We start from the raw sequence: 13,570 nt of genomic DNA, 5'->3' as shown, positions 1-13,570 counted from the left end.
TTCAAGGCCTCATGGGTTCTGACATGTAAGAGTTCTGTTCAGAGAGGCTATGGAACTAGGACGGGCCTGTTAGAATCATGACGTCTGTGGCACTGTTTCCTTCTTGAGATGCAAGGTCATGTGGAGAAAAGGTGTTCTATGGAGTTGTTTATCAACAGATACCGAAACAGTGACAGAGGCTCTTCCAACACGTGGAGGTTTCCCTTCTATAATACGTTTAAGTCATGGTGCGTGCTGTGAAAGTGCTGAGGACTCTGGAAACACTAAAATTCTCTTCCTGGTGTCTTGGTGCCTCTCAGGTCTGTCCTCAGACGCTCGGCCCTGGATGTCAGGGTCCTGGTCCCACGTCAGGGGAGCGGCCGCCACACTTGGGACCCTCCCAACCCGTGTCCAGCCTGCCGCCTTGTTACAGGATCACGTCCCACACGGACAGCCTGGGTCACATACTTTCCTTTCTAGGTATCACGTAGTATCTGCTAAATACACCTGTTCCATGTGGGCGGTCACAGATCTCATAATACACGAATTTCCTTGAACTGATGGGAGTTACGTACCTAACTGATCCACTGAAACGCAAACTATAAATACAGTGGAGACGTGCGGGTTAACCAAATGTGAGAGGTTTAACACGCGTGGCCTCCCCATGCCTGCTGGGAGTTCCTGGGCCGGACAGCATCACCTCCTTCCATGTTGGTGACATCGCACATGTCAGTGTGTGCTTTTACTTTAGTAAACGCTTAAGTGGGATATCACATATGTCTCCAGCTCCAGGTTCTGTGGGGACAGCCATACCCACAACTCGTGGCACACGGCCGGGGCTCGGCAAACACTGCAGGAACGATGCAGTGGGCTCGCCTCACCTCTTCCTCTTGCTGGCGTCGGCCAGATAGTGTGGGATTGCTCTTAGCGTCTCGACGACAGTGTCTGCTGCCTCAGATTCAGCAAGAGACCAGCCGAAGACGGTACCTCTGCCTCAGCGATAAACGGCTTCTGCCACATGGTGCCTTTCTCCCCACGTGGGTGGCTGTCTGAGGGGCTGCCCTCGGGGAGGGAGCCTGCACCCTAGCAACCCGGGCCAACTGCACTGGTCCTAAAGGACTTTTGCTTTAGGACCTCTCAGACTGTGCCAGCCGGAGTCGGGTTCCAGAACCTCACTTTTAATAAGTGCTGTGATGATACTACCCATTCATTTACCTTTTCTTTTTTTTTCTTGCCACGCCACGCGGCGTGCGCGATCTCAGTTCCCCGACTAGGGATCCAACCCGTGTGGAGTTGTAACCACTGGACTTCCAGGGAACTGCGACCCGTTCATTTAAAGGCATCTTAGTATCTTGTTATTGAAAGAAACTTAAGTTTTATCAGACGTGTTTCTTACATCCCGGCGTCTGACGTGGGACCAGAACCTGGGGGACAAGGGGCCTGGAGACGGAGGTGGTAGCTCTCCTGATCCCTCTTTTCAAGTCAAGGTCCCTGGTTTGCAGGGGTTCCCCCCACTCTCAGCCTCAGCACGGCCGTGAACATCCTCCCTGTGGAACGGGATCGGTGGGAGGACGCTTAAGGTGCGTGAGCCCTCACGGGGCGCCCTCGCCGACCCCTCGGAGCTCCGGGCTCTGCGCGCACACGGAGCGGCCGGGAGGCTGGCTGTCAAGGAGCCTTCGCTGACGCTGGGCTGCGGGGACGCCCGTGATCACGCACTCGGCGGCTCCACGTGCTTTCCCCCTTCGCACGTGGCAGTTTTCTACCATAAACACGCTTTATAATCAACGAGTCCTCCGGAAAACAGAGCCGTGCGTGTGACAGCCGAGTCGCAGCATGAAGGCCGCCGAGCGCGATCCCGTGTAATTGAAAGTCCCGGAAAGGCAGAGCCACAGAGACCAAGTGGGTGGGTGGAGGCCCAGGGAGCAGAGGGGCCGCGGCTTGGGCGGGCTCTCCGCCCGGGCCGCGGGGAAGGTTGACGCACGCCGCGTGACTGGACCGAACGCAGTGAGCCCGACGGTGCGCGAATTACACCTGGAAGCTCTAGAAACGTGTGCATCTCCCCAGCGCGCCGTGCAGACCTCCCTCTGAAGCGGTGCTCTGAGCCGCAGGTGTCCCCACTGAAGAGCCAGCTCTGGGCGCACCACGTGGCTGCGGGCTGCGGGCCCAGACGGCTTCCTCATTGGTGCCGCCCGCCCGCCCGGGACAGAAGAGGGCGCCTGGCCGATCGGGGAGGCTCCCGACGGCGACGCGGCGACCAGAACAGGGGCCGGCGGGGCGGGCTGAAGGCTGGGCACCCGGCAGCTGCCGGCAGAGATGGAGAAGTTTCAGGCTGCGATGCTGCTGGGGGCCGTGGGCGATGCACTCGGGCACGGACACGCCTTCGGGGAGGACAGCGCCTCGGGCCCCAAGGTCCAGAAGGAGCCGGGAAAGGTGGGGGGACTGGACCACCTGGTGCTGTCTCCAGAGAGGTGGCCGGTGAGCGACAACACCATCATGCACATGGCGACGGCAGGGGCCCTGGTCACAGGTGAGGCTCAGCCCCGGCGTGCTGGCGGGCGGGAGCGCGGGATCCCGCGGGGAGGGGGGGGCCGGGGGCCACCCACTGCCGCTGCTGAAACCAGCTTGTCACACCCGGGTCCCCAGCGAACCGGACGTGCCGTGGGTTGTGTCCCACGCAGCCTCTCGGGTGACAGCGTCACTCTGATCATCTGTGGCCTCCGGTTCTTAAACCGGGACTTTCACTGTTTCGTGAACACTCGGCCGAGCCTCTGTCTCTAGGGCTAAAACCAACCGAATGGCTCGCTTCGGGGCTTGGAATGAGGGCTCAGCTTTTCACTGCAGGCAGTAAGCCTGCGTCTGAGTTTATTTCAACAATACATAAAATAATAAGCCAGTTTGAAGTTTGGACCCATTACGGTGATTTGGGGGGAATTACTTCTAAATTCCGATGAACTGAGGTTAAAACGCCACCTACCAAAACAGGATTTAGCTCGGAGAGTTGCTGCAGTTTCCCAGTTGTCCTAAGAAGATGCTATGACTTGAGGGGAGACACGCTTCCTTAAGGAGCAGGTTGGTTTTAGGAGCAAGTCCTCACTGAGTTTCAGAGAAGCAGCGGGTGTCTGTGAGGCGCAGCTTCCCCACAGGTATCGAGTGGTGAGCACGTCACTGCAAAATTAGAACTTACGGCAGCTCTGAAGTGGCTGGAACGTACGTGTCACCATGTGCTCACCCCGCGGGCTGGTGCCAGCAGCCGGGTTTAGCTCTGCTGTCACCGCACAGGAATGCCGTCTGCTCTGCCGGTTCCCAAGTAGCCGGGGGGAGAGCTAAGGCACCACAGATAAGACAGCGTCACGGCAAGCTGGCGCAGCAAGTGTCCTGAGTCTGCAAACTCCGAAACTGGGGGCAGTGAGGCTTTCAGGCAGGTTCCCGTGTCCCTCCGTGTCAGTCCGTGTGCCCTTGTGTTGGTCCTCACCTGGCAGAGCCCACGGCGTGTCTCCGTCCCTTGCGGCGGCCCCCAGGACAGCTCCCGGCTCAGCCCCCGACGAGAACGTGCTCCCCCGGGTTGGATCGAGTCCTGTCCCCTTGGCAGGAATAGGGCGGAATCCGCCCTGGGTGAGGACGGTGGCAGTGGGCGCAGCTGGACAGACGCACGCCCTCTGGCCAGCGGGTTACCAGGGCGCGCTCGGGCAGGCCTGCGCCCCCAGAAACTCGGCAAGCGAATGTGTTTTCAGCTCCCTAAACATACAAGTTGGAATTTCATTGACGTTTAGTTTTCAAACAGCCCAGCTTTCTTCTTTAATAACGAACTGCAGTGGGTGGAAGGGGCCTCTGAGCCCCCGAGTCACAGCGACAGCAGACTGACTGTGGCCGGGTGCTGTGCTAACTGCGGGCGACGTCATCAGGTCCTCGCACCGCCCTGCAGGTCGGCTTTATTACGAGGGGCTACAGATAAAGGAACGACGCACAGAGTGTGTTTCCAATCCACACCCGCTGTTTGGCGCTGAGTAACCTGCCCAGCGGCGCACAGAGTGCGGACCGGAACCCAGACGCTTCGTGCCTGCATCTGAAGCGCCATCCCGCCTGCTGGGGCTGCTGGACACGCGATAGTTCAGGGGCCCCGATGGACAACGGCTCTTCACGCGATTTCCAAAGACAGGCAGACTCCCGGAGAGGAGGGCCGGTCCCCGAGGCCTGAGATGCATCCCCACACAGGCCGGGTTCCCGGTGCCCGTCAGCTGTGTTGGCAGGTGCGCCCTGCCCTGCACTGTCCGGTCTGCTCTCCGTGTGACCAGGCACCTTGGGCCCCAACTTTGGAGGGTGTGTGGCCTCTGTACACCATGCTGTGGATTCATTTAATGGCAGAAGTGCTCAGGCTTTGCGATTGAAATCCATTGGCCAGCTCTGGCCTCGGCAAGTGACCGCCCCTCGCTGAGCCTTATCTGGGAGGAAACAGTAGACAGACAGGAGCCTGACCCTGCAGTGATGGGCGTGTTGCGGGGGGGGGGGGGGCGCGTCACGTGAGGTCCCCAGTACAGGTCAGCCAAACCCGGTGCCACCCAGGTGACAGCCTGGCGCCCCTGTCCTGTGGCCCATGATCTCCGAGGGACTCGAGACCACGCCTGTCCCCAGAACGCCTTCCCACGAAGAGGCAGTGGGGACGGTGGGCAGCGGGCACTTGGCCGCTTCGCTGACAGGGAGATGGGAGAGGGTCAGCTCCCTGTACCCTGGACGTGGGTCCCCGAGGGCCCGAGGAACAGGCAGGTTTCGGGCCAGTTGGGCATCTCACGGATAGAACCGCGAGCTGTGTATGAGGATCCTGGGTTTTCCTAGATTCTGGTGTGTAGCTAGAAGAGGCACAGCAGCAAACTACAGCATCTGAAATTCAATGAGATCCCCAGCGCATTGTTCGTCTGCCGTCAGGTTTCTCCGGGGAGCCAGGGTCCTGTGAGCCGACCCCAGACTCTCCCTCCTCCTGGGGGGATGGGGCCGGACGCCGGTCGTCGCTTCCCTTGTCGCTGCCTTCCACCCGCCCCTTGTCTGACCCTGCCCCCCACACACCCCCCTTCCGCCCCAGATTTCTGGTGCCTGGACGACCTGTACCGTGAGATGGTGCGACGCTACGTGGACGTGCTCGAGAAGCTCCCGGGGCAGCGGGTAGACCCGGCCACCGTCGAGGGCTGCTCGCAGCTGAAGCCCAACAACTATCTCCTGGCCTGGCACACGCCCTTCAATGAGAAAGGTCAGAGCATGAGTTCCTCTCCCTCTAAGGCCACGGGGCTGCAGGGCCCCACGACACTACCCTGCCTGTCACCCCACTGACCGGCCGCCCAGGGAGCCAGCCAGCCTGGGCGCCGGCTTCAGAGTCACTAGCGTGCCCAGCTCCTCTGTCACCATCCCTGGTTTATTTTAAGGAACATTTTCCCACTGCTTTCCCTTTAAATGTGTTATTTTTAGCCAGTGCATCAAGGAAAGCATACACCACCTGCATAAATGTCTGTCTCTGTGATGATCTCATGTGTCCTCGCGGTGATGTTATCAAGCAGCTGCAGTCTCTGCCCCCAGGGCCTCTGCTCCTGGGGTCCTGGACACGCCCTCCAGGTTGACTCTGAGGGCATACCTGTCCTTCTGGGTTTACCTTGAAGGATGCCATCAAATCAAATGTTACTGGCACATAAAGAAGCAGGAGACATGGTCCATAACAAAGAGAAACAGCAGTAAATCAGAACTGACGAACCCTGACACCATCACTAAAGTTACCAGGTAAGGATATAAAATAGTGTGGATTCGATATTTTTGCAAGGTTAAAAAGAGACATGTAGGTATAAAAAAGATCTACATCACAGTTCTAGAGAAAAACAGTACAATGTCTGAGTTTAAAAATTCACTGACTGAGGGGCTTCCCTGGTGGCGCAGTGGTTGAGAGTCCGCCTGCCGATGCAGGGGACGCAGGTTCGTGCCCCGGTCCGGGAGGATCCCACATGCCGCAGAGCGGCTGGGCCTGTGAGCCATGGCCGCTGGGCCTGCGCGTCCGGAGCCTGTGCTCCGCAACGGGAGAGGCCACAGCAGTGAGAGGCCCGCGTATCGCAAAAAAAAAAAAAAAAAAAAAAAATTCACTGACTGAGATTAACAGCAGATTAGACATTTCAGAAGAAAAGGTTAGTGAGTTCAAAGGCACAGCGATAGAAACTATCCAAAATGGGACATACAGAAAAAAAAAAAGAAGCGCAGAATGTGAAAAGGGCACCAGGGAGCCACAGCACAAGTCAAAGCACTCACGAGCACTCAGGCACCTATAACTGGAGCACCTATAACTGGAGTCCTTAAAAGGGGAGGGGGAACAAAAAAAATGTGAAGAAATTGTGGCCAATTTTTTCCAAATTTGATGCAAAACGTAAACTCACATGCCCAAGAATCTCAATAAATTCCAAGCACAAGAAACACAAAGCAAACTACACCAAGGCACATAGCAATCAAACCGCTCCAAACTAATAATAAAGACAGGAACGCGTCTCCAGTGCCGACCACCAAGGCAAAGACGGCAGGTTCTCGTCAGAGGCAGAGCCATCCGGGTGCAGAGAAAGCAGCAGCCAGACGGACACCCAGAGGACGCCTTCCCGAGTGAAGGCCAAGTGGCCTTTGCAGACAAACGAACTGAGGAGTTCATGCCGGGCAGGTGCCCAGGGAGAGATGCCCAGGACGTCCTTCGGGCAGGACGACACCGCCAGTGGGGCAGGGAGGCGGTGGAAACGGTGAGGACGCGGGTGCTGACTTATTATTTAACCCTCTCTAAAGATGCGGCATTAAAAGGAATAACGATGTGGGCTTCCCTGGTGGCGCAGTGGTTGAGAGTCCGCCTGCCGATGCAGGGGACGCGGGTTCGTGCCCCGGTCCGGGAGGATCCCACGTGCCGCGGAGCGGCTGAGCCCGTGAGCCACGGCCGCTGAGCCTGCGCGTTCGGAGCCTGTGCTCCGCAACGCGAGAGGCCACAACAGTGAGAGGCCCGCGTACCACACACAAAAAAAGGAGGAAACATATCGTTGAAAGCATACTGTGCGTGCAATTCTCTCTCCTACGTTTTCCCAGAAGGAGCATTTCCTCATCCCATCAAAAATCCTATTTTTAATGGCTGCTTTGCAACTTCTTTCCTCTCTTTTCTTTGTCAGGAATGTGGGCAATTTCCCTACTTTTGACTCATTTAAATGACCCTGTGATAATCATGGTAGCACATCGTGTTTGTACATCTTCATATGGTTTGTGAAAGCTAGACTTCCAGAGCCGGCGTCCCCGGCACAGAGGTCTAAGACCAGGTATCCCACGTTCCACGCAGGCTCCGGGTTTGGCGCTGCCACCAAGGCGATGTGCGTGGGCATGCGGTACTGGCAGCCGGGGCGGCTGGAGACGCTCCTCGAGGTCAGCGTGGAGTGTGGCCGGATGACACACAACCATCCCACAGGTGAGGCGGCCGCGGGCGGCAGGGAGGCGCGGGGAGGCCGGACGGGAAGGCCTTCTCCCTGCTTCAAAGTCGGTCACGTCACAAGAAAAGCAGGACGGCACCGGTTCCGAAAGAGCCTGGGGTCTGGCTGGAGCCCCGGGAGCCGGCACTTCGGCCGGGCTGTCCAGCGGGGAGCCGGCGCCGCCGTCGGGCCCCATGGGCGCTGTGCGCCGCGCCCTGGACGGGTCCGGTGGCTGTGGCGGCAGAAGCCGCCCCCCCACCGTGTGTCAGGACAAAGCGCTCGGGGTGCGCAGGGGGCCCACACTCCAGGCTGCCCCCCCAGGGTCGGGCTCCAGAGGGAGGGCAGGCCTGCCAACCCAGTGCCCACCGGTGAGACATGACCGGGGAGCAGCCAGCTCAGCTTCAGGAAAGGAGAACCCTCCTGAGTTCTGGCTGAGCTCGGCTCCCGGCCCCCGGGGTCGAGGGTGCAGCTGCTCTCGGTGACTGCGCTCCTTTCAAGGTCACCTGCAGGGTCCGGGCTTACTGGTGTCGCCCCTGAGCCGCGAGGGCCACCCTGTGCCCTCCAGGAAGCAGCCGACGTGGGCGCCGTGGCACCTGAGGCGTGGACGTGGTAAAACACGCCGCTGAGTCCACAGCAGGCACGGCCGCTGAGCCACGGACCCCACGGATAAGCCCGTCAGATCTCTGAGCACAAAGCCATGTAATTCAGCCGGGCGGCAACGTCCGGGTGGTAGAGAGGAGTTTGCTAACCCCCGACTCAGCAGAAGTGAATTAAACATAAACAGCCTTCCAACAGGAAAATGTTGAACGTTTGGAAACAATGCCATGAGTACGAGAGCCTGGGGTGAGAGTTTAAACATCTATAACATTGGTTAATTTATTGCCCACTCTTGTTGTGGCCTCTCCCGCTACGGAGCACAGGCTCCGGATGCGCAGGCTCAGCGGCCATGGCTCACGGGCCCAGCCGCTCCGCGGCCTGTGGGATCCTCCCGGACCAGGGCACGAACCCGTGTCCCCTGCATTGGCAGGCGGACTCTCAACCACTGGGCCACCAGGGAAGCTCTGCCCACTCTTATTAAAGAAATGTTGTTTCGCATGTTTAAGAGCTGGGTAATTTATATATTACTAGGCTGGTGACTAGGGTCGGACAGCACACACTTGATACCGGGAAGCGCGTTTTAACTCCACTCTCCTTTGCAATTTTTGAACTGCCTTTGGAGGCAAGTGTCAGTTTTTCTTACCTTTACTGCCTGGGAGCGTGCATCCCAGATCTGGAGCTGAAGCACCCCGTGACGGGAGGTGGGCGGTGGCAGGTGGTCAGGACGGCAGCTGGACCCTGGGCGCCAGAACCAGACGCTAGTCCCTGCCCCAGAAGTGGTTGCGGCTGACGCCTCCCTGGGGCCCCGCTTCCCGTGGCCGCTCGCGGGGCAGCTCGGCAGGGGCTCACCTGGGCTTGGATCCCGTGCCCACAGCAGCGCTTAGAGGCAGGGATCGTGCTCTCCCCATCCCGCCGCTGCCCCCTTGCAGACGGTATCTGAAGGTCAAATTGGCAAAGCCCAGGGACACAGCGTGTCCAGCACCTGGGAGGGGGCGTGGCTAGTGCCAACTTTGACCCTCTCTCCTGCCACCCCAGGCTTCCTCGGGTCCCTGTGCACGGCCCTGTTCGCGTCGTACGCCGTGCAGGGCAAGCGGCTGGAGCAGTGGGGACGAGACATGCTGAGGACAGTCCCGCTGGCCGAGGAGTACTGTAAGAGGACCATCCGACACCTGGCAGGTGAGCCCGGCCTCCCTCCCGACACCCTCCCCCGGCACCTTAGAAGGAGGTGGGCTCCAGCCACACCCAGAGCAGACTTGGACAGACTGGGGGGGCCGTGTGACAGGCTGACCCCACAAAGAAGGTCTGCAGTATCGCCTGGCCAGAGGGCAGAGGGTCAGGCGAGCACGGGGATCCCCTCTGGGTTCTCGAGACGCGGGCACCCCCCACACACACACACCCGTCATCCACGAGCCGTTGCAGCCGCTGCTCCAGACTTTCAGCGCCTCTGGGGCTTGGAGGTCAAGCTGCTAGTTGGGGATAACGAACGTCCTCTCGTCTGACTTTGCAGGCGCAGTGTTGGGTTGATAAAAATACACAGGTTCAGGGCTTCCCTGGTGGCGCAGTGGTTAAGAATCCGCCTGCCAAGGCCGGGTACACAGGTTCGAGCCCCAGTCCGGGAAGATTTCACATGCTGCGGAGCAACTAAGCCCGTGCGCCACAACTACTGAGCCTGTGCTCTAGAGCCTGTGCTCCGCCACGAGAAGCCACCGCAGTGAGAAGCACGCTCACCGCAACGAAGAGCAGCCCCCACGCAGCAACAAAGACCCGACGCAGCCAAAAATAAATAAAATTAATTTTGAAAAATACACAGGTTCAGGATTTTCAAGAGAAGCCACTTAAAAATAAAAATGCTGCGACCGCTGCCTTAGTTCAGCGCCTTGTCGAGCAATTCTTTGGGTCGGTTTCGATCTCCATCTTCCCTGCTGGTATTTCAAAGTAGCTACAATGTGAGCATTTTCGAATTTCCCGAGCCTTAGCCGAGGCGAGGCGCCAGGCCCTCCTCGGCCCCAGACTGGGCGGAGGGCGTGGGCTCTGCCTCCTCCCTCCCGCCCGCTGCCCACGGCGCCCAGCTAGACGGCCGCCACAGCCCACTCACCTGATCTCTGTGTTTAGAATACCAGGCGCACTGGTTTTACTTTGAAGCTAAATGGCAGTTTTACTTGGAGGAGAGAAAAATCAGTGAGGACACGGAGAATGAGGCCAGCTTTCCCGACCGCTACAACGCGGAGGAGAGGGACAAGGTAGGTCTGCCGGCGACACGGGTGGTGAGCAGGAGCTGTCGGGGCCGCTGTCTGCTGCCCCCGGCTGTACGGGACCCCGCGGTGGAGGTGGGCTGAGGGAGCAGCTGGAAGGCGGGGCCGTGGAAGGCTTTTCGAAGGAAGCCCATTGGAAATGGATGGTGCTTTTATCTTTTCATTTCCTCTGATTATAAGCACTATTTGTGCTAGAAAAGTTGAAAATGTGAAAATAGTCCATCTCACTTCATCTCTTCTAGGGACTGGGGATAGAGGGATGAATAAGTCTGTGCAAACCACCAGCATTCCCCATGCTGAGAAACCCCCCCAAGTGGCTAAAATTGTCAGGATCGTGTTTGGTAGCATAAGAGAAACCGCTGTAACTGCGGTTTAACCAAGACAGAAGTTCGTTATCCTCACATCAAGGGAATCAGAGCTGAGTCAGAAGCCCCTTGCAGTGAGGAGCTGAGGATCCTGTCTGGCTGCTCTGCTGTTCTGTGAGCATGCCTCATAGTCCAAACTGGCTGCTCCCACTCCAGCCAGCACATCTGCATTCCAGGTGTCAGGAAGGAGCAGGGGGAGAGGAAGGGTCCACCCTTCCCTTTTTAGGTGCTTCCTACCACCCTTTCATTTATCTCTCATGGGCCCCCCGACGCAGAAAGACTCAGAAACACCATTCTTCTTCCTGTGGAGATGCTGTTGCCCCAAACCGACACTGACTCTGCTGCTAAGGCCCAGGGGTGTGACCTGCCTGCGTCCACCTCCCCCACCCAATCTGGCCCCTGCCCCTCGTCAGCCTTCGCCACAGACCCACAGGGACCTGCTCTGAGCCACCAGCTGCTCAAGCCACCGTGGCCTCCCCAACCATGTCCTCTGGCTGGCCTGCGGCCCTGACCACACGCAGCACCCCTGCCCGGCCTCGCTTGTCCCTGTGCCCCACGCAGACCTCACATCGCGCAGTGGCGCCCAGCTGTGCTGTCACAGCAGCCCCATCGCAGCACTCCAGACCCCTTGACGGCTGTCTCTGTCATAGAGTCTGCTGCCCGGCGGCTGGCGTGTTTGCTTATCTGCGGCACGGCTGGCGTGAGACACACGGGAAGCCAGTGCCCACCCGCAGCCCTGGGGCAGTGCACGGCACACGGGGCGCCACGTCGGCACACAGATGAACCCAGAAGCTCGTGCTCTAACGCACGGGACGTGGTTCCTGGCGGCCTGTGCCTCTGACCTGTGGTGCTTTCTCCAGACCTACAGGAAATGGAGCTCGGAAGGTCGAGGGGGCCGGCGGGGCCACGACGCCCCCATGATTGCCTACGATGCCCTTTTAGGAGCCAAGGGCAGCTGGACGGAGCTCTGCCACCGGGCCATGTTCCACGGAGGTGAGATGCACCTTCTCGTGAGTGTGAAGTAAGAGGCCACCAGCCAGGCCCTTCTGCCAGGCCCCGGGCTCCCCACCTACACTGCTGGGACCTCCGGGTGCCCAGGTGTGGAGACGCGACACTTCCCGGGGCGGGGGAGTGGAGAAGGGGCCGCGGGCCAGGGCCGCCGGCGGACTGGGTGTGTAGGAGGCTGAGAGCCTGAAGCGGGGGCGGCGGGGGTGGTGCGCAGCGCGTGGCAGGACCCGCGGGAGGTGGTCACCGAGCGCACCAGGGTGTGCGGCTGTCCCAGGAGGGGCAGGGGACCACCCCGGCCCCTTCCCCGGCACCACCCAGAGCAAACCTGGGCTTTGGCTGAGGCCAAGGGCGGAGGCTGAGGTGGCCCGGCCTCCTGGCAAGGGGGCAAGGGGGCAAGGGGGCCAGGGACCGCCGTGCAGCCCTGAGGGCCCGTGCTTCGTTCTAGGTGAGAGCGGGGCCACGGGGGCCATCGCCGGCTGCCTGTTTGGGCTGCTGCACGGCCTGGACGCCGTCCCCGCGGGCCTGTACCGCGAGCTGGAGCTCAAGGAGCAGCTGCGGCGCCTGGGCGAGGAGCTCTACCGCCTGTCCGCGGAGGAGAAGTAAAGCCCTTTCCCCGCCCCCAGCCCCTGCCGGCCCGCTGGTGCCTCTGGGGCCCCGGGGGGCCACCCGCAGCTCATGTGCCATCTTAACTTTCCTCCCGATTTCAGAGGCCTAACTGCTGTATAAAACACATCGTTTGTCCTATGAGAATAGTCTTCCCGTCCTGGCCAAGCCTAGTGCCTCACTGACGTCCCTCTGGACTCACAGCCTTCCACCTCCAAACACAAGGTCACGGAGGGCCTCTGGGACACTCGGTGTATTTTATTCTGTCGCAAAACTAACGCATTTGCTCACTGATTCCAATAGCAGCCATAGCACGATGGCTCTGCTCGGCGGCCTCCTCGGTCTGCAGGGCGCCCAGCGCGGTCTCTTTCTAGCTCTTAGGCGTGCGGTCCGACACCCGCACACCTCGGGCTCCCAGCCTCACGGGGCCGCACCTGGCGCCGCGTCTGCGTCCTTGCCGCCGTGTGCCCAGAGCAGCTGGAAGAGCGGCCGGCGCCGGCGCCTGCGGGGCCGTGCGCTGTGTTTAAGCTCCAGCCCACGTGTGTCATCTCACTAGATTTAACGCCAGCCTCTCTCAGAACGACTAACTGATGCAGCCAGGAAACGGGGGCCTCGTGCGGCCCGCATCCTCCCACTTGCCGCCCTGCTCCGGGCTCGCTGACGAGGACAGAGCTGGCCCTGTGCCCCGTGGCCGGGGCTTCTCCACACTTGCTCTTGTTAAAAGTAACCTTGGACACAAATCTCTTTGAAGTAGCCTCTGGTGTGAGTAAAGTAGCGGTTGGTGATTGACGTGTAACACGTGCTTTGGCGGCTTGGCTGGGCCCGTCTTGTGACCGCAGGCCCTGCGTGCTGAAGGCTTGCCTTGGAGCACAGCCAGGCCCGTCCCTGCCGGACACGCAGACACTCAGCCCCGAGGCACCTCCCAGCGTCCTGGGCGAGGGGACAGGATGGGCATGTTTTCCACAGAATCCATCACTTTGCACTCCTTGGGCAAGTGAGGCTCTCAGCTGTGCTGGACAGAAGAAACCTTGGGCCATCCTGCACATGGTAACACAGTGGGCTCCACGCCGTGTTTCTGGATAACTGAACTAACCTTTGCTGCTCGAGGTGCTTTGCAGTCAGAAGAGGCAGAGGGGGGGACGCTCCACCATGCGGGGTCCAGATAGGTTTAGGGGGCCTGGGAGATTAATAACAATTGTCTTCCAGGAACAGAACCCAATTAAGGTAAGTCGACACTTTCCCAGACACACACGACAGGCTGGGCTTCCTGTGTGGAGTCTGTCCCGTGTCCCCGGCTTTCCCTACAAGCGGC

At 59.7% G+C, this 13,570-nt stretch overlaps 1 protein-coding gene across 1 annotated transcript; it reads left to right on the top strand.

The window, feature by feature from the left end:
- Window positions 1–2,292: 2,292 nt before the first annotated feature.
- ADPRHL1 (ADP-ribosylhydrolase like 1) lies at window positions 2,293–12,258 on the top strand. The gene is made up of 7 exons (XM_065896262.1): window positions 2,293–2,506; window positions 5,054–5,218; window positions 7,307–7,432; window positions 9,066–9,206; window positions 10,143–10,270; window positions 11,508–11,640; window positions 12,101–12,258. Exons 1-7 carry the CDS (start codon window positions 2,293–2,295, stop codon window positions 12,256–12,258), a joined length of 1,065 nt encoding a protein of 354 aa, XP_065752334.1.
- Window positions 12,259–13,570: the final 1,312 nt, after the last annotated feature.

Source organism: Phocoena phocoena, chromosome 18 (genome assembly GCF_963924675.1).
Source record: "Phocoena phocoena chromosome 18, mPhoPho1.1, whole genome shotgun sequence".
Taxonomy (NCBI): Eukaryota; Metazoa; Chordata; class Mammalia; order Artiodactyla; family Phocoenidae; genus Phocoena; species Phocoena phocoena.
This window is presented reverse-complemented; position numbering and strand designations above follow the sequence as displayed.